At 46.4% G+C, this 26,483-nt stretch overlaps 1 protein-coding gene across 1 annotated transcript in view; it reads right to left on the reverse strand.

Annotated features, from left to right (window-relative positions):
- PKD1 (polycystin 1, transient receptor potential channel interacting) overlaps nucleotides 1-26,483 on the reverse strand; it is a 1,742,473-nt gene that overhangs the window by 1,489,206 nt on the left and 226,784 nt on the right. The window contains exon 5 of the mRNA XM_069647332.1: nucleotides 15,545-16,201. Within this exon, the coding sequence (XP_069503433.1) occupies nucleotides 15,545-16,201 (657 nt within the window). The remainder of the gene's footprint in view (nucleotides 1-15,544; nucleotides 16,202-26,483) is intronic.

A 26,483-nucleotide genomic window follows, 5' to 3' on the forward strand; every position in this document is an offset into this window, starting at 1 on the left:
GAGATGGAACTGAGAGATTTTGCCTCTGTAACACTGTCTTTGTATTTTTGAAGAACTTCATCAGTCGAAGGAGCAAATGATGTTTTACCATCAAATGAAAGGTCTAACACTTTGTCTTGAATATCCTGATGCAAGGACGTAGCTGATAAATATGCATGTCTAAGCATGCACACCGCACTTGTTACAGCGCTTGCTGTAGTGTCTGTTAGATCTTTGACCACCTGAAATAGTTGTATCGCAGCCTCTCTATCTTCTGAGACCCAGAAGGGAAATTCATCTGCAGCTTCATGTGGGAGCAACTCTGTAAAATGATTCAGGTTTTCCCAATTCAAGATATTAAAACTAGATAAAACCGTAGTCGTATTGACCTGCCTGAATTGTAGCGAAGCATTGGTATAATCATTTATATCTTGTGCCTCCCAGGCCTAAGCATTTTATCCAGCACTGATGCAGGAGAAGCTGCAGGACCTTTATCCTTAGAACCTAAAGCTGCAGAGACCACAGAAGACTGTGCAGGTAGATTTCCCATCAGAACAAAGGGTTCCGCTTTAGGGACCTTGTACTTAGCATCCAAAGCTTTGGACACATGAAGATCAGAATGTGGTTTACCCCAATGACTGAAAGCCTGTTCCATGAAAGACAACTCCATAGGCAATGGAGACTTGGTCTGTTGAGGAGGCAGTTTCCCAAAAACCTCTGCATTCTAAGGTTTGTCTTTAAGGCCCGCATGGCCTTTGTCACGATGTCATGGACAATGTTTGTAGGAGAAACAGATGACTTGTCGTCATCGGACTCTGAATCCGTGCCATTCAACGCCTACTGTTTCTTGTTAGAAGGGGCAGCACCCTCTCCTTCAACTGTAGATGGTGTTGGCAATGGAGTGGCACTGTGGGATCCGCTCCTTGAGGAGGTTCAGGAGACCCGCTCCTATCCTTAATATGTTGAGCTAAGACTTCCAGAAAAGGTTCGGTCAGCATGTCTCAAAGGAGATGTAGACAAATCAATCCTAGATGATTGGTCAGCGGGATTTTAAATGTTGAACACAACAGATCTGGGTACCTGTATATTAGTCAATAACAATTGCAGAGCCAATTGAGTAAGTACCAGCAAAGTCTCCTCAATCTTAGGAGAAAATTAGGGAAATATTCTGGCATCTTAGGCATCACTGGAGTGCCAGAAAGTTCCCCAGGTGGCATTGTGAAATAATTTGACGGATCTAAATCCTCAGAGTCCGAAATGAGGCTGATATGCTCATTCTATCTTTCCGGTACCGACGCCGCTATCGCTCCCCTGTCCTTAGAAGATTTCCTTGCTAGAAGATTCAACTGCAGTAGCCGAGATGGGTACCAATGCAGTCACAGGGGAACCAGTCGATACCGATGTAACCATTGAGGTGTTCGCCTCTTTATGGCTAATCTTGCCTATATGGTTGATTTATGAGGCAGAAAAGCTCTATCCCGGTACGGTAGTGATTATGTCTGGAGTGAACAAATCTTCTGGCACTGTGGGGTATCATACTTTCCCACCTGGAGGTACTAACATTTTCCCACCAAAATGTACTAACGTTTTCCCAAATAGAGGTACTTGAAGGTGTAAGCGCCCAAGGTTTCCCCCTAAACAGTCATGTCAAGACCTCAGAACAGACCCCAGAACTAGGGTGGCAGTCTTCACTTGGGTAACAAGGGCTGGTGCCGAAACACGTATCCCACCTGCAGGTACTGTCTCCCTCTTACCGCTGTTGGCCTCCTTCCTGGTCCTTGCAAAGTCTTTGGTCGCCTTCAGTCTGCCTTTGGCCCAGCTGTGACATGAAAAGTAGACGACAACGCAGAGACCTCGTGTGAATTCCACTACAGAAGACACACAAACTCACTGGGTAATAGATCCCCAGGCATTGGACGTAGGCATGATGATTGGAACTGGGTGTGGGCAGTTGGTGACGTAGAGTTGAAAGGAAGGACTGGCGCATGGAAGGACGCACGCACTCAATATAGTCCCATCATGTTAAAGTTCTTAAAGGGGCAAATATCTTTTTGAGCCAGATTTTACCAACTCTCCTGCGGATGCAGGCAGCTCCAACCAGTTGGGAAGGAGGGAGATCAAGACAACAAAGAAATATATGATTAATGTTCATATTCACCCCTCCAGAGGTATTGGAATGTTAACTTTTCAAAAAAACAAAGCACATTATTAAAATTCTTCTGAAATGTGTAGGCAAATATCAAATTTTTGTAATAGGGTATTTTGACCTCAAGTTTTAAACTTTTTTTTTTTAATGGATGGGATACAGGATGAGGAGAATGTAACAGTAGATTCCAAGATGACAGTCCAGCAAAACCAACTTTCTGCAGTTCTGGTTAAAGTAGTGTGACAAATACAGGGAATTTGTCCATTCTCAACAAGGAAGCCACTCCCTGTGGGATTAGGGAGGTGGCACTGCTACCCAATATACTCCCTAAGGGACAGGGCAAGTAGGATATTACCGCCTAAAGACCATACCTGCAGGGAGAGAGTGAGCATGAGTCAGCCAGCGAACAGCAGGATTTAATGGTGTAACACTGGGTGGGTCGATCCTGGAGGCAGGACCACATCAAAAATGTAGTGGTCAGAGGAATACCAGAGCCCATGGAACACTGCCGATCCTGGCAGAGCGCCAACGATCCTAGGTCTCCTGAAGCGAGAGAACGAGCCACCGGAGACACAGTGCACCCAAGCAACAACGCAGAACCAAGGGGCCGATGCTAGAGAGCCGATGACCACACAGGTGCATCTCCACAGCCACAGCCTAATTTGAATAACAATGCCACCAAAACATAGGTATGCGGCCATTACAAAGGAATGGGAGGAGGGTGCTGAAACTCAGAGGCACTCCGATATGGGGTGAGGACTTTATATCATGCATACCCTAATAGCCCACGGCAGGGTGAGAGACCCAGTACCTCTGGAAGGGGTGAGAACATTATTGCAAGCATGCATTCAGTGAGGATAGAAGGGGTGAGGACAATGTACTACACTTACTACCAGTTAGACCGGATAGACTATGCAGGGCCAACAGAAAGATTGAAAATACCCTGGAGAGGTGAACTTGTAGCCAAGACCTCACTAGTGGGTAAAAGAACAATGGGAACCAGATGATCTTAAGTAGCAGGGTGCCCAGCCAAGGCTGAGGAATTGAAAGACCCACAGAGGGTTGACAATCACAGCATGAATATCCCATGACAAGTTGAGAGACCCAGTACCTCTAGAGGGGGTGAGAGCATTGTACTACGCCTATGAGCAGTTAGGTCGGATAGTCAAAAAAGAGCTAGAAGAGGATAAGAGAGACTGAAATAACCTGGACAGATGAACCTTTATCCCCACAGGGGGGTAAGAGACCCAAGATAATCTGACGGTCTGAAGACCAGAGAGCCCTGCCAGGGCTGAGAAACTGTGCGACCCATGTAGGGTTGAGAATCACAATACCTGTAACATGCAACAGAATCAGAAGGTCCAGGCTGGACCAAGAAACCTAACCAGATAAGAAATATAGAAATACCCTGGAGGGTTTAGCAGGAGAGACCACAGAACCAGAGGTTCAAATCCTGTTGTGACACACAAGTGACTGAACTACAACTTACTGAACTACAAGAACAAATATTGCAACTAAAGGCAAAACATTTTGAGCTAAGTAGAACCTTGATGAGAGGGTCTGGAGTCGTCTTCTACAGAGATTTACATAGACCTTGCTTTTCAACTGTAACTGTAGGCTGAGGCCTGAACCACAGAGAAAGGAATGGAAAAACAATTGGGTGAGAGTCACGCACCAGCCAGACCAAGCCAAGACGGAAGATGGATTTACACTTGAAATGAGTTGGGGTTGTGATAAAGAATGGTATAGATTTTCAGTCTACAATTTGCAGCAAGACAATAGCTAATATGTTTTCATATGTGTATTTGCACAAGTATGCTCTTCTTCTTTTGCACATTATAATACAAGTATGCTTTTTGTAATTGTATATGTATTGAAAAGGTGGTTTTAGAAATATGAATTGTTTAGAAGAAATTCAGAAGGATTTGTAATTCATTCTTGACATTTTAAATGCATATCTTAAAATAAAACACACAGTTTTTATAATGAATTAACAGCTTACACTGACCCATTGCATTTTTTCATTACTGTCTTGAGTCCTGAACATGAAATAGTTGAAAGAAATTATAGTTCTGTGAGGCGTCACCCCTTGTGTTTACTTAACGGTTATTTCCCTGATGCCCACGATGAAGGGGATACCCATCATTTTGGTCTGACTTACCACAGTAGCCATATTGATTATGTATTGATAAATATAGCAGCATGGTCCCTAACTAAAAGTTTTTCAGTTATCCCCAGTTGTGAGAGCGATCATTATCCATGGATCTTGGAATTGATACATATTTTTAAATCTAATGTTTAAGTTTCAAGTAGACACAATGTGATGCAGTTAACTGGCAATACAAAAAAAACATCTAAAATGGGATTCCTTGGATAATCCAACAATTAAACCCATTACCAAAATTAGGAAGGGCGCTGGGGTCTCCACTAATGTTTGTTTTCGTTGTATAATGGAATAATGTTAGAATTACAACCATTCCATACAAGGCCAAAAAGAGAAATGAAAAGGAAAACTGTTAGAATTGCAACCATTCCCTACAAAGCCAAAAAGAGAAATTACAAGGAAAACTGTAAAGAAAGATGTGTGGTATGACAAGGAATGTACTGAGGCAAAAAGAAATCTTGTAAGATGTCTGAAAGATTTGGGGAGTTTGGATACAAAGAAACGGAGTGAAAAAAGAAACAAGTTACTTACCTGTAACTCCTGTTCTCCAGCATGGGTCTGGCATGGATTCACATGCTCATGAATATTCCATCGTCAGAATGGGAATCCTTGGTATAAATAAAAACAGTTTCCCTTTAGTTTGAAAACTGTATTTCTCCTTTAAGCCAATTACTTTCCTTTGGGTTATACTGCCCCTGTCCAATGACAGACCTCTCCCTAAACTCCACCCCTGGAGGCCATCTTCAGATTGGGTAGCAGATAAAGTGGCAGTATGAACCAAGAAGAGCCACGGAGGGGAAGGTGGGAGGGTTCGCATGTATTCACCATGCCAGACCCATGCTGGAGAACAGGAGTTACAGGTAAGTTACTAGTTCCTTCTCCAACAAGGGGTCTGGCATGGATTCACATGCTCATGAATAAAGATCACATAGCAGTATACATACACAGCCACAGGACGTGGCAAGGCTCAACAGAAGTAAAAACACTCACCCCTGGAACAGACTCACCTCAAGTGAACAGGTTGCGTAGCACCGCTTGGCTGACCCGGGACTCCTCCCTGGAATCCCTGTCGATCCAGTAGAACCTTGTGAACGTGTGCGTGGACCTCCACGTAGCAGCCCTGCAGATGTCGAGCGGCAGCACACCACAGATAAACGCCATCGCTGTTTCAACGGCTCTGGTGGAATGGGCTCTCAGCCGGTCAGTTAGCCAGCCGATGACTGTGCCTGATGCAGCTGGAGAGCCATCTGAAGATGATGGAAGCCTCCTTTCCATGATTCATAGGTCCAAAATTGAGAAGTTTTCAGAAACCCCTTTGTGCATGCCACGTAAAGCTTCAACGAGCAATGTCCAGCGAATGCAAGGCCCTCTCTGTTGGCGACAAAATATTTGGGAAGAAGACAGGCAACACTAAAGGCTCGTTGAGGTGGAACTCGATGGCACCTTCGGCATAAAGGTGGCACATGTATGCTGTACCATCCTTGAAGCGTGGAAGGACAAATACGACTGGTTGCAAGACAGGGCCTGGATCTCCCCGACCTACCTGGCCGTCTTCCATGAGAGAAACTTGAGTGGGGCTTGATGAATCATCTCAAAGGGCGGCCCCCATGAGTTTAGTCAAGATCACATTGAGTTACCAAGCTGGGGCAGGAGCCTTCACTGGTGGAAAAGTCTTGAGGAGGACTTTGAGGCACTCCTTGACGAGTCTGTGCGACCACAGGGAAGGCCTACCCGGTTTAACTGGTAATATGCTCGGCCAGGTGCACCTTGATAGAGGCGTGAGCCAGTCCAGCCTTGAACAAGTAAAGCAAGTATGGTATGAGCTGCAGGGCTGTGAAATGCAGAGGGGTAATCTTCAGAGGCAGGCCCCACACAGAGAAACGTTTCCACTTATGGCTGTAACACGTCAAGGTTGAAGAGGCTCTGGCCTTGGTCAGTAATGTCCGAATTCTAGGGTTGCAGGAGCCAGGCCATGAGGTTCAGCGACGCTGGGTTATGCTGCAGAATCGCCCCTCCCTCTCTGTAGAGAAAATCGGGAAGTAGTGGCATCCTGATGGACGGAGCCGCCGACAGACGTAGCAGGTCTGGATAGCAGATTTGTCGCAGCCACGCCAAAGCGACGAGTATCATCCTGTGTGTTAATCACTCATAGCAGGATTGGGAATGGAGGAAAAGCGTATAGGAAAAGTCCCTCCCACAGGAACGAGAATGCATCCCCCATGCTCCCCAGCTGTGGGAACCTGCTGGCGAGCTTCTGACACTTGGAATTCGTCCCCGTCGCGAAAAAGGTCAATTTGAAGTTGACCCCATTCGTGGAATAGAAGATCCACTTGGTCCTGGCAAAGCTCCCACTCGTGGCAAGAATGTAGCTCCCTGCTGAGTGAGTCGGCAATGGTGTTTATTTATTTATTTAACATTTATAAAGCGCTCACACAGCCCGCAGGCATTGAGGCGCTGTTACAGGAATTGTTTGTTTTTCTTAGTTGCGTAATTGTGTTTTCTTATGTCTTAGTTACGTATTTATAATGCGCTTAAACACCCAGAGGTTTCTAAGCGCGGACCCGGGGATCGATCCTGTTGTTGCTTTGTGTCGTCTTGCTTCCAAGACGCGCACGCTGCCGCTGAGCTATCCTCCCGTTCTTGCTGCCTGCCAGGTGAAAAGGGACGAGAAACATGTCCTGACGAATGGCCCAGTGCCACAGATCCTGGGCCTCCCTGGAGAGAGCCAGAGAGCGCGTCCCGTCCTGCTTCCGGATGTAGAACACTCGGGTGCACAAGTGGGGGTCCGAGTCCATGGCAGGTTCAGGGATATATAGTTAATATAACAAAAAATTCATAACGAATGACAATTATAACAAATTCAAAATAATTAACAAATACCACATTTTGTAAAGAAAATATATGTGGCGGTGAGGCAAAGGGTTACATCTTGAGGGGAGGGATTTGGGGTGGGTTTTTTAGCACAGGGAAACAGAGTTTGGGGGGACCCCCGCCGCATGAAAAAAGAAAAGAAACGTTATTTTTTATTAATTAAAATTTCATAAGTTATTTATTGATAGTTTTTATGACATGGTAACGGTTCAGGCCTGTTTTGGGGTTGGAGCGCTGCCCTGCGGTCGGCACCAATGCTGTCCTCCACTGCCGTATGCCTGTGAGCGACCACTGTAGTCCCTTTTGAGTCATGGAGTAGGAAGGCTGCCGATAAGGGGTGGTATATCCCTTGGAGGACTTTCTGGGCTTTCCTCTCGAGGAACGAAAAGAGGGATGAACGACATTGCTGCAGGGTACCCAGTGAACGTGCCATTTCCATGTCAGTCTTGATGATGTGCAGAGACTCGTTGATGGAGTTATAATAATAACAATAACTAGTTTTTATATAGCACTACAAACCCGCAGGTATCTAAGCGCTGCAATTACAGTTGTTATTATTGTCCCACTGCGTGGTACTCAATTTATCGACCTCAGAAGGATGAAAGGCTGAGTTGGCCCTGCCGGGATTCGAACCTGCTGCGCACGGATGTCAGAACAAACGCTCAACTCGCTGTGCTATCTGACCGGCTATAATAGGTTCTCTCCATCAAATGACTTAGGACTGAACATCTGGTCTGGAATTGGTGGCTTTTAGCCATCCTTGCCGACAAAGAGACACTCTGTTGCCCATTTGATGGAACCCGGTGTCCGCAATGCCCACCGCCACTGTGATGGCGTGGTAAGAGGCTACTTCTCCCTCCTGGAACAGCCCCAGAGCTTCTACCTTCTTGTCTTCAGGTAAGACGCCCAAAATAGGGACCAGTTTATACCATGGTTCCCAATCATAGCGGGACAAAAGGGACAAGGTATTAGCGGCCGTAATGGTGTTAGAAGCAGTATAGATTATCCTTTTCCCCAAAGTCTCCAGCTTCTCCTCCTCTCCCCCTCCCGGTCCAGAGACACCATGGACGAGGACGACAGGTTTGTTTCCTGGCTGAGGCTGAGACCATAGAGTCAGGTGAAGGCTGTAACCTCAGGCACTTGGGGGCCAAGTCCGGAACTCTGTATTTCTTCTCGAGCCTACCCTGCTTGGGTGGGGCGGTGCTCAGATTCTACATTAGGGCTAGGACCTCATCCCACATATCGTCTAGCAAGGGGACGGACATGATGGTCTTCCGTCTGGACTCACAACGCTGGTAAAGGAATCCTATATTTTTTCCTCTCCTCCGGCGCCATTTGGAAAGGTTAAGAGGCCCAGGACATGATCGCGTGGAAGGAGCCGACCTCATCCAGCAGAGAGGCCCTGTGCGGTTCATCCGCACCCACTGGGTCCCTCTCAGCTGGTACGAAGTCATCAGCTTTGTTGGTGTCCGTTGCCGTAGCTGCCGGATCCGTGCCTGCCACTTCCCACTACTGATACAAGCGTGTGCAGCGTGGTCAGAATGTCCGAAGACATGTCTCTGGGCTGATGCATGGAAGGAATGAGAGGTGGAGGCTCCGGACTGGTGTGCCTTTCTGGCGAGGTGGAGGACCAGGCATGCCGCGTGGTAACCCACCTACAGACACGGTTCCCGGACCCCCTTTGTGGTCCGAATAATAGTCTTCAGGCAGATTGTTGTCACCCTCATCGGAGCTTGTATAAATCTGTGCCGGTCTCAATGGGGTAGCCCATGGTTCCATACTCTTTCCCCTCTCTGGAGACTTCTGAGGAGGATCGGCTGCTGTCCCCATTCCAGGGGCCTTCGCCTGAGCCACGGCAGCCACTTCCCGCCATGGCGGTAGGGACACCCTGGAGGCAGCCATCTCCATAACTGTGGGCACCACCTTCATGGCCAGTCCCCCTTTTGATGAAGAAGTAGTGGTCGTCGATGGGGTGGTAGCAGGAGCCTTCATCAACGTGGTCATGCACTGAGGGGGACAGCGAAGGGCCACCTTTGTATCTCTCCTTCATGGCCGATGGTAAGCAGAGTTTTGAAGGAGTGAAGGACTTTCTCTTAGAGTGAGCGCCCCTCACTGGTAGGCTTGCCATAGAAGTGGTTGTCCTTCCCGAGCTGGGACCCGCAGAAGCGGCAAACCCAGTGGGATCAACGACGTGCAACCTTGCCTTCTTTTGGCGGAGTGTCCTCAAAGGATCTCAACCTCTTTTCTGAGGGAGTTTATTCTTGGGACCGGCCGGTCCTGAGGGAAGCATGACCAAGCCCGGAAGCAGAGTCAGAGGCCTTGCCCAATTTGAGCCACGCTGGCAGCCTGTCCCGGTGTGGTCGGCACTCTCTGTAGCGTCCTTCTTTGTCTTTTTTTAAAATCCACAGCAGACCTTGCATCCCTCCTCATCATGGTCCGGATGCTGGCAATACAGACATTTATGGTGTCGATCTTTTAAGTGCACGTGCCTCAATCCACATTTTGGCCAGAGTTTGAAGAAGCATCTTTTCTCCTCGATCATGATGGAAAGGCGCGAAGTAGGCCCAAGCCTGGTCTTTCTCGAAACTCGATGAAAGATCCGCGATGTAGTGTGATTTTTGCTGACAGCTGGTTCAGGCTGCCAGTAGTCGACCTCTGCTCGAACGATTAGACAAACATCCATGCCAGATCCCATGCTGGAGAATGCACACTTATAAAAACATAATAAAGGATGAAAAGAAGATATATCCTTAGGCAACGATGTGTTCTTGCTCCATCCTTTTTTTGTTTAATAATGATTTGATAAACTATAGTTTATCTGTGCCCACCTGATGCCATCATCCTAGCAACAGCAAAAAAAAATCTATTATTTTGTTTGCAAATGACAGTTTTATTTTCAAAAACCATGCAGGGTTTAAAGAAACAGTTATTTAGGCTTAATGAATAATGTAAAACAAAGCTCAACACAAATAATGAGAACATTGATTCAATTGAGATCCGACAAGTTGAAATGTGTGATTACTTATGATGAGCCGCAATTGCTTGTGGGATCAACACATTTCCAAATGTAATCTGATATTAGCCCGTCATTCGGCAGCAATTGCTACATTCCAAAAGAATCATGGGAATGGAGCTTTTAAGGGTGCAGACATACGAGTCTGACACAATGGTGGCATGTTGATTGGCAAATACTTTTATTCAGGAAAAAGTATAGATGAAACCTATCTCCCTAACCCTAAGAGGGATTTCCCTACCTCTAGTAAGGAATCACGGAATCTGTCAGAATGTCTGAGGAACTAAAAAGAGTTCACTGTCATGTCAAAATGCCTACTTCCAACCTTGAGAGGAAGAAGAAGATGATCAACCCTGTTGTGGCTACCGAATTGCAGCACTGAGAGATTTAGCGGCAGTCTTACAGGTTTGCAGCTTCTCTAGACTTTCATCCACGCTGAAACCAAAAAGTTGTGAGCCCTCGAAGGGCATATCTCAAAGTATACACTGCACATCAGGTGCAAAACCTGACTTTCTCAAACAAGCAAATCTCAGAACAGTACTGGCAGCCATGGAGTGACTCACAGTTTTTATCATCTCTGTCTGGCGGAATGGTGGGGTATGCCGCCCCCTTGGCGGTAGAGGTGGCTGCCTGTACCACAAAGCTCTCCGGGCTTGGATGTTTGTAGAGAAACTCCAGGTCAATAGAGAAAGGCCTATATATTTGGGTGAGCTCTTTATTCACTGCAGGGATGGAATATGGTTTCCTCCCATTTTCCAGAACTCTATTCTTGACTGCTGTATGCAATGGGAGTATGGGATCCTTTGGCGGACCCTTATCCAGGATGTAAATTAAATCATTATGTTCAAACTCCACAGCAGCTCTACCCCATCCAAGATAATCTAATCTATGACCTTTGACATTACAGATCTGTATGATGCATCAGCATGCCCAAATCCCCCAGGTGTACCAAATTCCTCCTCAGGAGAAATGTCCAGCCCACTAGGGTCCCTAAGTGTGTCAACCAGGTCCCTCATCTTAGATTCTTCTGAGATGAGCTCTTCTGGAGCCCCAGGTGTGACATTATCCAGGCCAAACCCGAATTCATGGCTTTACTCCTCTTCCTCCACCTCATAGACTTAAAGAAGTATTTCTTTGTTTGTGGTGTAAAAACCTTTGATGAGCTGGATGATGATGTCGAAGGTTTCGACAACGTCGACACCTTCGAAGGGACAGACTGGAGTGAAGACGGAGTCTTAACTTGAGGCATTGAGTCCACAATTGCCGCTGAAGGGACCTTCGACACCTTTCTGTCCGGGCACTTTGGCGCAGGAACAGTCTTTTTTGTCGACACCCTGTCGGCCTGACGTGGCGCAATGGTGTCGGATGTCTTTTTTGACTCCTCCAAAGGGGTAGATGTTGCCGCCTTTGCAAATACCTCCAACATTTTCTGTCGGAAATTCTTCCATCTCGGCTTTAGAAGCTGTTTTTTAGGAAAGCTTATCCGTTTTCCCTTGGGCGTGGAATCTGAAGAGGTCTATCAAGAACAATGGCATCTCTTTCTGGACTTCATCGACGAGGACAATGAAGAGTGACAAGACCTTGACCGGGAACGCTTTGCATGTTTGCTGTGTTTCTTGGATCGACCTCGAAAATGTAACCTTCGACGGAGTGGTCGAAAGAGGATTTGGGGGCAGGCCTGCCCAGAACGAGTTTCCCCCATCCTCTCTTTTAACGCCTTTCACTGTCATCGATTGACATGAGATGCAGTCATCGACTTTATGGCCCTTTCCCAAATACCGAAGACATACTCTATGCAGATCTGTTATCAACATCTTGGAGCCAGAATCAGTACATCTTTTGAATCCTGTTTTCGGGGTAGACGTGGACATCATTGAGTAATTCGAAGTGCCCTGTAAAGATGAACACTGAGGAGAGTGAACCGTTTCAAGCAAGCTGTGCAGAAAAGCAGAACTGAGGCAATGGGTGCAGTGCGTGCTATTTATACTGACACCAACGTCATACTTGAGAGCAGAGAGAGGCCGTCGAGGGACAGGAGGTTGGCGAAAACGATGCAATGGCGACCCTCTGCTGTAAAATGTTTCTGAGCTGCAAGCAGGATATCGGAGTTTATCAAAGATGAGGAATATGTGGGAGGACACAATCCATTCAAAAGAGGAAGTTGGGAGAGAGTTTGAGGTGCAGGGAGATTGGACAGTAAAGGAGTTGGAAGGCAGCACAGAGAACAGAAGGAAGGTAGATGACAGTGGATGAGGAGAACATCAAGCAGAAAATGAACATGAAGTAGGAGAAGAGAGGCTGCAGAAGAATGCTCAGGTCTAGAGTAGCAAGCAGAGCTTGGAGCAGACGAGGGATAAGGAAGAAAGAGTACAGAGCGGGCTAGTGCTGGGCACCACCGTAGCAGGCAGTAGAAGCTCAAAGAAAGGAGAAGTTGACCATAGGAGAAGTTAAGTATGGGGAGGTCAATGGAGAAGTAAGGCCAGCCTCAGACAGAGCGTGAGAGAACGCCAGTCAACCCACTGTCCAAAAATAGTGGGAGGAACAAGGAGGAACAAGTTGTTGTGTAAAGGGGAGGAGGTTGGTTGACAGATAGTCAGGGGGTCAGGGCCTGTGCCTAGAGATGGTTTCCAGGAATTAGTGAGCGCCAGTTTGACTAAGGAGGGAATGGATGACAGTATCAAATTATCAATTTGCGGGTGTAGAGGAGCAGTGTACCACCTGCACATGCATGCAGCGATCCTCCTAGCCTACCTCACCTCTGACAGAAACTGTGAAGACACTATGGACACTGCTGCAAGAAGGTTTTAGTGCCTGCTTAATCTTAAGGATGCTTTTCCCCACTTTTAAAATCCCAACAAAAGACAGGACCCCACTCGTGGGAACCTGGTGTCATCAGGAGATGGTGCGTGATGCAGAGGAAAGACCCAGAAAGACTATTCGTAGAAAGGAAGTTCAGTTTATTTAAAGGCTGAGTGTGGCATAGTGACCACATGTACCAGAGACTTTGCTTGGGATGAACAATTTGTTTTCTGGTTTTCTATGATTCTTCTTCAGGGAGCAGAGATGGAATAACCCTTATAGACTTTTGGGACCATTATGCCCATCAAATCAAATAAGGCAGATGAAAGTTCACGCGGGCCCTGTGATCTATGGAGCGATTTCCTGAGGGTCCACAAGAGTCCAAGGGGCCAGATTACTATAGTTTGTATTTCCTCGGGGGAGGGAAATTGTGGAAGAGGAAATCTTGACTAACCCCAGAATAGGAAAGGGCCGAACCAACACTACCACTTGCCGAGGGTGAACCAACAGAGGGATTCCTTCATGTTTCAGTTAGCCAGAACCATTATTTCCATGGGGCAGGAAGATCATACCCTTTCAGAGTCCTACTTATTGTAAAAGGTTGACTGAAGAGCACTGCTCACAAAGCTGATACTAGTATGATGTCCAAAGGCTGTGGCTGTATAATTTGGTGACCTCAGTAGCTATCACATCATAATCAAACAAGGCTTATATTTACAGTTTTACATGTCATCAGGCTGACCATGGCACACAATCATGTTTTGAGTCAGAGGTGGAGTGGATATAAAGGCCAACTCTGACTGTTGGAAATTTGTGTTCTAACAGCTGTCAGGAATGCATATGTGACCTTTGAACCTGCCCTGCTGCCAGTGCTGAGCAGGTGCTGAAGATAACATGAGATTGGCCACATCAAAAGGTACATGAGTCCGCTATGCTTTTGGCCTTGAGAATTGTGAAAGGAGAGTTCTATTAGTGGCCCCCCTTTTCAGTGACAGAATTGCCTGCATCATCAATAAAAATCAAACAAGCTCAGGCTTTTACACCCTTGCAGAAGCCAACTCTTCACGCATACCATAAACATAAACTGCATTAAAACATTAAAAAAGCCTGTACTTAAATACATTTTGAAAGATAAACGTGTCAGAGTTAAATTTCAGCAATAATGGCCTTCACTCCGGTTTAAAATCACCAATAAAGCATGCTTCTCAATCTAAAGGAACATGATGCTAGCAGATTCATAAAAACAGTCTAGTTACTTTTTTAAAGTAATCATTACTTTACAAAGTATTACTAGACTAGAGAAATTAAGTATATGAGTTAGAAGTTACTCTTGGGGATTAGGGTGCACAAATCATGCTAATTGGTTTTAAAAGTAGCTGAAACATTGCATGTGTACTTTGTTTCTTCTAGTTTGATAATATATATATATATATATTTACAAAAACGAAAAAGGGGCAGAAACTTTCCAGTTAGCAGTGCAAAAAGTCAAAGCGTCCCTTTTTTTATAATCTTCGGCGGCTCGCCGAACCACCGAATAGCAAAATCCACTTGGCTTTCAGCAAAGGAAAAAGTAATTGGGAAATGTTCAAATTCATTGTATGTACATTTCCTTCGTACACATTCACTGGGCATATCCCGAATCCCTAACTGAAGGCTACTCTTCAGCAGGTTGACAATACCAGATTGAGGCCCATAGTCACAGCACAGTGCACGCCTCCTTCCTGCAGTCAGTCCTGAGTGAGTGAAGCTAAAGTGCTAGTTGACCCATGGTGCACTGAAACTGCACAGATAATACATTACCTTCTGAACACCTTCAACCACTGCCTCTTCCTTACACCTACATGCAAGGGGGTGTCCAGTTAATTGGCCAACTTACAGAAAAACAATCCTGATTATTGCTGAGGCAAACAATTTGAACCTGTATGTTTGTAGTCTATCTTAAAGAGTGCTAAACTTGCAAAAAGCCTGCATCAAAAACGCTATGTTTTTGCTGTCAAAACAGACCTTTTTAGTGCTACTTCAACGGGTATGGGCTGAGGAATTGATATTAACGCTTGAAGTCAGAAGGCAAAAACTTCCCTGGTTTGAAATAGAAAAAAAGCAGGTGCAGTAAAGAACAAAAAGACATTTTAAAAGAAAACATTTTGTTTATAGAGGGGGATATTGGAAGGCTCTGCATGGTAAGCGAGTGCCTTTTCGGGGTCAGAGCCGACAGTAGTTCGGGAGGGCCAGAGGGGGGATTTGGGGCGTGGTTTTAATTGAAGAAACTAAAGAGAAAATAAACACCATTTAGGGCCTGAATCACAGATGCCTTTTATAATGGTGCAATCCCATAGGATATCGCTCTGTGAATCAGGCCCTTAGTATGAAACCAAACGTTTTAAAAAAATATAGAGCAAACAACTTTTTCATAAGTGAACCAGCACCATGTTTTTTTTAATACGTCAGCACATTACGAAGACAGTGGTTACACATTGGTCATTAACCCGCTCCTCCCTCATTTTCCGACCACTGTAATTTTGTACAGTCTCCTAAAACTGCCCTATGGTACCTTTTCTTAACTCAGGCTCACCTCTCTCGCCCTGTTCGTTGGTGATGCTGTACACAGCTGACAAGACGCTGCCTCCTAAAATCTTGATGCTGATGTCCAAGCTGGTGTTGACCATCACTGGTGAGGGGCATTGCAGGTCAACCCAGTCTGGCGGAGCCTCTACGTCCACCACGGTCTGTGCTGAGACAACCTTACTCGCAACAAACAGAGAGACTGTCACATTGTAGTGCCCAGGCAGAATATACTGGTGGAAGGCCACAACCATGGTGGTGTTGGAAATCACTGTGCCATCGCCGAAATCCCATTGGAGGTTGCCAGAGGAGAGAATCACACTTACGCTCAGCGTGATGGTCTCCAGGACGGTGTAAGGGTTGTGAAGTGGCTCCAAAAGGACAACCAGTTGCGACGGGAAGACAGTTGGGATGAGGGATGGGCCACAGTGCTTTGATGGTGAGACCTCAGTGCACATCGGCAAACAGCCAAGGGAGGTCTCGGGGGACAGCTGGTTACCACACAAGCACCGTCCATGATGGTCCAGTGCGCCGTGTGTCCAGTTACCGGTGAAGCAGTGGGCGGCACAGGATTCCTGAGTGGTGTTCCCAGCAGACCGTGGAGACAGGCTAACAACAGCATGGGTTTCTGTACGGTTGTTCAACAGGCAGGCGATGTAGTCAGCATCTGGGAAACAAGAGACAAATAGAAAGGCATTGGCAGAAGCTAGCAGACTGCATTACAGCCTCAAACGTACAATAGTAAGTCCTAAGCAGCAACAGCAGTATTAAAGTAGCGACCCTGCTCTTTATTAAGATAGTGAGCACAATCACCAATAGCAACATTGAAGAGGGCTTCTCCGTAACTGGGACATCATTCAGCCATTCATTCACTCTTTATTTCAGATATAAAATATATTCAAAGATACAAAAATAAAACATCAGATTAACAAAGAGCAAAATTAATAAAAAAATGTAAGTATCAGAGCGTATTTACAGAGATCGATCAAACATAAAGCTAAACACCTCCAAGCACCAAGACAACTATTTACTATCGACATTCAATAAAAGAACAAGAAAACAGTCTTGTACTAATCTGACATTCAACTAATGCACAAGAAGCCAATCTATAGATTGCAAAATGGATCATTCGATGTTAGTAAAGCATGCAAAGTGAGCCCCTAATACCCAAAGTGCCCGAAACACACAAAATTGGAACCACAATATTTTCCTTGCAGTAAAATATAGAAGACACAACAAGGAAAAATGTACCAAGGTTTGCAGCAACACGCACAAAAGACAACTTTTTCTTTTTTATTGTTGTTTGGTTTGCAGAAAACCTCACACAAATTAGTACAGTAAAAAAGAAAATAAACATATGTCACGCAGCATACATCATTTCCTTGCAAATAAAATACATCTAAGTAAGATCAATAGAATTTAAAAAGCTAACAAGCGAAAGGATTAGAGATAGATTCTCGCACCACATAAGTCGGGACCAGAGCAACTCCTTGGAGTATTCCGAGGAAAAAACATTCAATTCCGTAGAGAAGGAAATAGATCTACTCGGACTTAGAGAATGGCAATCCATAACCCAATGTTTTAAAGTTTCCATATTATTGGTTCAATTGGAAAAACGACAAGTCAAAATCGGTTCATCTTCAGAAGCTTCCATACACCAGTTTTTTATCCTTCTCCCATGTGGGAATTTGATTTACTTTGAATCAGGGATATGTATTTCGTGCCGTATTGCAAGGGAAACATTTGAGATATCCCACCAAATAACCCATCCTACGAGAAAACCTAGCATACTCCTGGTAAGATGTATATGATGACAAAGATTCCAGAGTCATTCTCCAGTCATCTCTAAACAAGTTTGATTTGACTGCCTCAGGACTGCCAGACAGTTCCAACTCAGATGAACCAATTCACTCAAACAGACAACGCATTTTATCCCTAAATAAGGTTACAGATTTTACAGAACAGTTTGTCACCATCTGATGCATGTCTATAAGAGGGAATTGGGTGGATGAGACACACATTTGAGGGAAATTGATAGCTGTTTCCACTGAAGTCTGGCATTTAAAGAAATCAAATTTAGTTTGTGGTGAATGATTGCATTAGGAATACAGCCAGAAAGCCCGAACACACTCTTTCAAAGAAACCCCTGCATAGAATCTAAACAAGGACCCAGAGTTACAGAAGCCATGTCCAAAGAGTATAAGAGCACTGGCTCAATATTTCCCAGATAGTATTTTATAGCAGGAAGAATGGAAAATCTGCACAGTTTTCTGAGAATCCGCTTCATATGGGAAAGCAAAGGTGCCATTTTGTCTTTCAACATAGCTCTCCACATATTTATAGATGATGAATTGGTCAGATTGTAACCCAAGTAGCAGAGAGACAACACTAACTCGACCCTTTTTTGTCCCCAAAGACCACCACATAGTTTTTGGCTTGATTTTGCTGGAAATAACACCACCTATAACTTAGACTATTAGCCACCAAATGATTCATTAGAGTATAAGAATAAAAGATATTGAGCTTCAATTGGAGACCATGTGGAGTCCTATCAAATATGACGTTATCGTCGGTGAAGGCCAACCAATGAAGTCTCAAATGGCCCAGGTTTACCGATATTACATCATATGTGTGCCATAGATCCAGGATATTGCATAAGTAAAGATTAAATAACATCGGTGCCAGGGTGCACCCTTGTCTAAGCCCCAAGTTGAATCAGCCTAAAGACAACACCTTTGATGCTCAGCCGAATTCTAAGTGTTGGGTTTTGAAATAGCAAATCAATTAGCTGAACTAGTTTCCGCAGTACATTGAGCCTCAGCAATTTATCCCACAACTGCGACCAGAGCACACAATCGAAAGCCGATGACAAATCCAGGCAGGCCATGTAAACATTACCACCCTGGGAGGTCTTTACACTGTACAGCAGGTGTTTCAGCAGAGTAACATTGAGAGAAGTGCCCTTTTGTTGTCGAAATCCCACTTGAAAATGGGATAGAGTATTGGATTTACCCAGGAAGGTATTCAAATCTCTTAAAAGCAGAATAGAAAAAACTTTGCTGGACAAATCTATCAGGGCAGGGCAATATGCCTATAATTTACCGGGTCATTGGGGTCACCCTTTTTTATAGATGAGGAGAATAATAGACTGGGCCCAGGAAGCGGGGAGTATATGCGAATCATAGATGACATCAAAATGGGGTTTGAAAAAATGGGCCCAGGCAACCGGATCCCTTTTAATCAAAAAAGGTGGAAGACAATCGGGCTGAGGACCGTAGATGGCTTAAGTTCCCATGGACACGGCCCCATCATCGACGTGCTTGTCCAGCAACTCTGAAGAATAAGGAAACTCTACCGGGGTACTACATTTTTTAAGATAAAAGGTCACCCAAGTATTTTCCTGTATAACATGACCCTCAGAACCAGAGACTACCTCCGTATTCTTGTTAATACATGACCAAAAGGGTCCCCTGCATAGATTGATGATCCTTTAGAAAAAGACTGTACCTTAGAGATTTAACCAAATTTCTATGTCATTGACAATCCTGATTCTTAAATCTAAGGAACTCCTCCATAGAAAGGCTGTGACCCATTGATTACCTTATAGTCTGTCGTTTAGGCCCCTTTTAAGCCTTAACTGTGGGGTCAAAGAGGTAGGGATGAACAAGTTACTTACCAACTGTAACTTTCTTTCGATTGGATGTTCCTGCCACGTATCCCTCATTTTAGATATTCATATGGTCAGATTTGCTGCTTTGGAGAAAGAAAAAGTAGAATGAGCTCTTAGCCCATCTGGAGGTTCTTTACTTGCCATTCTTTAACACTCTCCAATTGCTAGAATTATCCATCTGGATAAGGTCTGTTTCGTTACTGTCAGGCCCAATTTGTGGCCGGTGTATCCAATGAAAAGTTGGTCACTTTGCCTACATTTTGCCAGTCTAGAAATGTATAAGCTGAGAGCCCACTTTGGGTCCAGCCTGTGAAGTCTTTCTTCCTCCTTACTTACATGAGGGGTAGGATAGAAAGATGGCAAAGTGATCTTCTGAGACAAGTCAAAGTCAGAGACTATTTTCGGTAGAAATGAAGGTTTGACTTGAAGTATAACTTTGTCTATATGAAATATGGTGTGAGGAGGCTTACAAGAGAGGGCCTGTAACTTACTCACCCTGCGGGCTGATGTAATAGCCACTAGTAGGATTGTCTTCAAAGTGAGAAGCCTTAGCGGACAAGAATGCAAAGGCTCGATAGGAATGCATGTAAGACATTTTAGTACTAAATTTAGATCCCAAACAAGGACTAGAAAAGGGACTGCAGGGTACACATTAGTGAGACCCTTTAAAAATTGAACAATCACTGGAATTTTAAAGTAAGATACCTCTTCTGAGGAGCGGTTAAAAATAGAAAGTGCAGCCAAGTATCCTTTTATTTACCAATATGGAGGCCTCGATAGGCCAAATGTAACAGAAAAGAAAGTACCATATGTGTACCACATAGAAAAGGATCCACATTCTTATCTTTGCACCAGTTACTGAACTTGTTCCGACGACACTGGTACAAAGATTTTGTTGCTGGCCTTCTGGCCGAAAGCAAAATCTCCATTACGCCGTCCGGGAGGTCCCAATCCTTATATCTCAACCTCTCAGAAACCACGCATGAAGGCTGAGTGTCTTGACCTCTGGATGGAGAACCCGACCTTCCTCTTGTGAGAGAAGATCCTCTCTTAGTGTAAGACGCATTGGAGGGCAGATGGACAAGTCCAGAAGGTCCGGGTACCATGTCCTCCTGGCCCAGTCCGGGGCAATTGGGATCATGGTTTTCCTGAACTTTCTCAACCTCCTGATTACATGAGGAATCACAGGGACTGGAGGAAACGCGTCTAGGAGTGGAAATTCCGAGTCCACTACGAACGCGTCCCCAAGAGCTCCTCATGGAGGAAATTCCTTTGAGCAGTACAGTTCGCACTTCCTGTTGACACTGGACACGAACAGATCCACTTGCGGGGTTCCCCACAGGGTGAAGATCTCTTGTAGGACTTCCCGAGCTAGTTCCCACTCGTGGGACACTGTGCTCTGCCTGCTGAGAGCGTCCGCCGCTGTATTCTGCTCTCCGGGTAGGTGAATTGCCGACAGAGAGATTCCTTCTTGTATTGCCCAGAACCAGAGCTGCATTGCCTCTCTGCACAGTGGTAGTGACCCTACGCCCCTTCTCTCTTGTTGAGGTAGTACATGGCCACTGTGTTGTCCGTCATTATTAGGACATTCTTTCCCCGTACAGAGGGCAGAAAGGCCTTCAGCACTAGTCTGATTGCCCTCAGCTCCAAAAGGTTGATATGTAGTTTGGACTCCGATGGAGACCAACGACCGCTGATTTTCAGATTGTTGGTGTGGGCTCCCCAACCCGTGAGTGAGGCATCTGTCACTACTGTTATCTCTGGCCGTGGTTGCCAAAAAGATTCTCCCTTGAGAATATTGTCCTTGCAAGCCCACCATAGCAGATCTTGAGCCACTCTGGCCGGAACTTGCAAAAGATCTGACATATTCCCCAAAAATTGGGACCATTGAGTCCTGAGGGCCCATTGAAGGGATCTCGTTCTCAATTTGGCCTCTGGCACCAGAAAAATGCAGGATGCCATGAGGCCGAGCAACCTCAGAAAATCAAAGGCCGGTAGATGCTGGGCATTATGGAACTTTGTTACCATCTGCAGAATGTGAAGAGCTCTCACCTTCGGAGGCGAGGCTTTGCCCGAGGAAGTATCCAGGACTGCTCCGATGAATTGGAGTCTTTGGAATGATATCATATGGGACTTCTTGTAATTGAGGGAGAAGCCCAGTCTGTGTAAGAAGTGGCAGGTCATGCTCAGATGTTTCTGGGCCTGTTCGGGTGAAAGTGCCCTGATTAACCAGTCGTCCAGTTAAGGGTAGACATGAATCCCACCTCTCCTGAGACTCGCTGCCACTACCGCCATCAGCTTGGTGAAAACCCTTGGGGAGGAGGTCAACCCGAATGGCAGAACTCTAAACTGATAGTGAGAACTGCCAATCGCGAACCTCAGGTACTTTCTGTGCTTGGGATGGATCGGCACATGAAAGTAAGCATCCTGAAGGTCCAATGATATGAGCCAGTCCTGTAGCTAGAGAGCCTGAAGGATCCGAGAAAGGGTTACCTTGTCCTTCCGAAGGAACTCGTTCAAGTTTCTTAAGGCCAAGATGGGTCTCAATCCTCTGTCCTTCTTTGGGATGAGGAAGTATGGAGAATACCAACCTTTGTTCCTCTCCACTACAGGTACATGTTCTATGGCACCTTTCTCTCGCAGGGTTAAAATTTCCTGCAACAGGAGCGGATCTGGAATTTTGACAGAGTTGTATCCCGCTGGATGGTTTTGAGGCCTTATTTGAAAAGGAAGGCAGTAACCTTCAGCTCTGTTTCCAGTGCCCAAGCATCTGACATAATGCCCCGCCATACGTTCAGATGCTGAGTGATCCTGCCTCCCACTGGGGTCTTGTAGGTCAAGGCCTCAGAGTGGCTTTGCGGCGGCTGCAGCAGCGGCTGAGGGGACAGATGCTGCTGCTGGGATTGATCTAGCACCCTTTCCTCGTCCACCCAAGGACATTTTCTTTGTCCGCCTGGCCTGTCCTTTTCCTCTTCCAAATGAGGAAAAAAAACGAAAAGGAGGGCCCCTCCAAGAAGATGAGCCTGAGTAGGAGTCTTGCTGGGGTTGTCATATGGAGGCGCTAAGTGACTTTGATGCCGCCTTGGAGGTCTGCAGCTTCTCCAAGCTTTCATCCGCCTTGCTCCCGAACAACTTCAAGCCGTCAAATGGCATATTAAGAAGTCTTGCCTGAACATCCGATGTAAAGCCCGACTTTCTCAGCCACGCAAACCTGCCTAGCACTGTGCTAGACACCATGGACCTGCTGATGCTGTCAGCAGTGTCCAGTCGTGACTGAAGCTATTCCCCCATAGCCACCTTTCCATCTTTCGCAATTGCAAGGAAGCCGGCTCGCTCCTCGCCCTCTGGAATGTGTTCAGCCGCTGCACTTATACAATCCCACAGGGTGTATGTGAATCTTGCAAGGGTGCAAGTCACATTTGTTGACTTTAAAGCCATACTGCTCGAAGAAAAAATCTTTCGCGACCAGGCCTCTATTATTTTATCATCCCTATCTGGGGGAATAGAAGGGTATGCAGATTGTCTAGTGGATGTAGTCGCCTGGACTACTAAGCTCTCAGGTGTAGCATGCTTAGTTAAATAGTCAGGGTCCGAAGAAGAAGGTCTGTATAGCCAAGTGACATTTTTGTTCACTGCTGGTCCAGATTCTGGGGTTTCCCATGCGGCCATAACCTTCCTTTGAAGTGCTATGTGAAAAGGAAGAAAAGGATCCCTTTGAGGACCTTGACTGAGGATGTCCATCATGTCATCCTGTTCATAAGTGGGTGCATTTCTGTTCCACCCCATGAACTCAACCACCCTGTTCATAATATTTCTATATGCAGAGTCTGCATGATGAGCAGGGTCAGGCTTATCAATCAATCAACATAATTCTATTCGGCTGATAGCCATCAAAGTATACATAACAATCACAAATATACAGTACAAATTATTTCCACCAGTGAGAAACAGACAAGAAAGGAGACAGTGTTGGAAAAATGTTCTCAGAGGGCCTGAGTCCTACAGCTACCCTCAGCTAGTCATACAGGTTTGGGCAGAAGCCTGTTGTTGTTGAGACTGGTTACGAAAGAACCAATTAGACCTTCTACCCCCGAGGGGGATAGCATTTCCACCTGTCAACACTGATCCTGGAAGCCCAAGACCCCCGGGGTAAAAAGACAGTTCAATTACACTATTAGAGTCATGGGGACGGGTCTTGTAGGCTTTCAATATGTCCAGGGCCACTACATAGTCACAGAGTTTTAATGCAACAGAGTCCTCTTCCCCCCGTTTAGAGATTCTGACGCAGTTAAGAATATGGTCCTTTGTCAAAAAAGAGCACCCCCCGTGGTTCTCATCCAGTGTAGGGTTTTGTTCATGAGTGCCTCCCTTGATTCCGGGCGCCTTGAGAGCGGTTTGGGAACTCTTTGCATTGATATGGTCCTATTTTCCAACGGTCTGCCGTACTTGGCAGGGAAAGGGTAAACTCTTAAGGGTGCCAACCTAGCTGGGGCCTCTGGGTGCAGGGGCCCCTTTTGCTCTAGAATGGATTGTGGAAGCTTGGCAAATGGCCCCTCATTCATATTTGTTTTCTGGAGGTTAAGCTCGGAGGGAGGCGCAAGGCTGGGGGTCGGATACAGAGTCAGCTGCAAGTGCTCCCTCACTCCCCATGGCCCTGGGGGGGGGCTGGCGGTCAGGGGCAGATGGGAGGCCTTCCATAGACCTTCGTAATGGCTGTGCAGTTTGAGCGGGAGGGCAGACGGGGGTTACGCAAGCAGCATTCGCCACAGCAACAGGGGTAATTGGCTGGCGCTCGGGAACTGCAGCAGGCAAGTTCGGTACAGGAATGGAAAGGTCCGCTGCCCTGTGGCTGCCCAGGAATTGGGAGATTTCTTTGATCAACAGGTGAGCATCCCCGAAGGCTGTGGGTGCTATGAGCTCATGAACGGTTCCTTGCACGCCATGAGCAGTTGGAGCAACTTTGGGTCCCAATATCGAGCTCCTTTTTAGAAGCCTGATTTTGCTCTTGGTCCTAGAGCTGGACCCGGGCCAGGATCGGGGCCGTAGAACACAAGGGGTGTGGGAGCATGGGTTTCCCCAGTGTCTTCAGCAGGATGGTCCAGCATAATGGCCCCCAGGGAATATTCACAAAATGGACCAGAAATGACAGCAGGGGGTGGGGAGGTTATCTCCTGAGTTACCTCCTTTGCAGGCAGCAGCGGCTTCCATACAGCGTACAGCGGCTCGGTTCAGACTCCAGCCTCCAAGCTCCCACTGTTGGGTGTCAACTGAGTGGGCAGGCAATGTGCATGGGATTTAGTGCTCCCTCCATCCGTGCGGGCCGCGAACTGCCAGGGGGGAGCAAACACCCGCGCCCTTTAACCCCCGCAGGCTTCCACCCTAGCGGTGAGTAGCTAGAGCAATATACAGGAGGGGGCGGAGCTTGAGGGGCAGACAGCAAGAGCAGACTCCAGGCACCAGGGCTCCCAATTCGCGGCAAAACACCTGCGTCCTTTCACCCCCTGGGGGCTTCCACCCTAGAGGGGAGTAGCTGCAGCAATATCCAGGAGGGGATGAAGCTTGAGGGGCAGACAGCAAGAGCAGACTCCAGGCTCCAGTGCTCCCAATTCGCAGCAAAACACCCGCACCTTTTCACCCCGCGGGCTTCCACCCTAGCGGGGAGTAGCTGCAGCAGTATCCAGGAGGGGGTGGGGCTTGAGGGGCAGACAGCAAGAGCAGACTCCAGGCTCCAGGGCTCCCAATTCGCAGCAAAACACCCGCGCCCTTTCACCCCCACAGGCTTCCCAGGCTTATCGAATGCTAACTCAGGTGATGTGTCTATACCACTCGCTGTTTTCAGTCAGTCATTGAGGTCAGACATTTTGGAGTGAGGGTCAATTAATTCTTCTAAGACATCTCTTGTGCCATATTTTACCCCAAAAGGGGAAATCTCCTCTTCAGAGGATTGTTCCTCATAAATAGAGGACATAGACCTGAAAAAGTATTTTCTTGGCACAGGGTGAACATTTTTACCCGTGGTTTGTGAAGGCACTGATCTTGGTTTCGCCAAAGGCATCGATATTGGTGCCGGAATCAATGTTGCCCTCGAAAAAGGCATTGATGGCGTCGATACTGTCGATGCTGGCTTCGATAACATAGAAGAAGCCTTAGATGTAAGTGCCGTTGAGGAAGGTGTCGACGCTACCTTCGACACTTGCGTTGAGTAAGGCTTCGACAGATGCGTCGAGGAGACCTTCGACATAGACTTCGATGACGGTTTGTCATCCAACGCCATTTTGTATGGCGTAGCCTTCGATTTATGCACCGCTAGGCCTGTCTTGCTCTTCTTATGAGGTGTCGGAAAGGTTTCTCTCGACGACACCCTCGACGATTTTTCGCCAGAATTAGAGCGTCTAGTCTCTGACCTTCCTCTGTCATGTTTAGAATGAGCTGGGGCATGGTCTTCATGCGATTCCTTTGAGGGGGTCTGGGCTACGTTCTCGAAGATTCGCATAATCGAGGCTATAAAAGCCTCCCATTTTTTAGGTGAATCATGTTTTGATGGACAGGTGGTAACCCCTGTATCAGAGGACGACGAGGAAGAGGAAGAGAAAGATCGACGATGCCTCTTCTTCGCCTTCTTCAAAGAAGAAGACAAAGATTTTCTTGACCAACTCCTCGACCTAGATTTCTTCGATTTACATTGGGACTTTTCCCTGGTCTCTGCAGAGCCCCTATTTTTCTCCGAAGAGGCTTTCAAAGATTCCTCCCCCACCGCCAATTTACCTCTTTGTTCCTTGAGAGCTTTGTTTGTCATAGCCTGACAGGAACCACACTCGTCAACTCGATGGTCCGGACCGAGGCACCAGAGACAAACTCGATGGGGGTTAGTAATAGACATTTTCTTCCCACACTTCTGGCACCTTTTAAAGCCAGTTGTATGGGTGGAAGGATTAGTTGAAGAAGACATCTTGAAAGACTGAAGTGCCGTTTTCGTACACACGAAGCAAAGGCTTTCAGAAAAACGGAACTGAAGCCAACGGGCGCGGCTCGAGCCTTTTATACTACGGATGACGTCAACACTCTGTGGCAGCCCTCAAGGGACGTCGACGCCATGACATCGAGCACATCTCCCTCTGGTGTGGAATTTATTTTTCCAAAGCAGCAAAGCTGACGATACGAATATCTAAAATGAGGAATACGTGGGAGGACACAATCCATTCGAAAACATTTTTTCCTCGAATTTCCGTCTCAAAGGATACCTTCTTGATGCTTTCAATAATACAGGTATCCAAAGGTA

The sequence above is a fragment of the Ambystoma mexicanum genome, chromosome 2q (genome assembly GCF_040938575.1).
Source record: "Ambystoma mexicanum isolate Mex_15411 chromosome 2q, UKY_AmexF1_1, whole genome shotgun sequence".
NCBI classification, from domain to species: Eukaryota; Metazoa; Chordata; class Amphibia; order Caudata; family Ambystomatidae; genus Ambystoma; species Ambystoma mexicanum.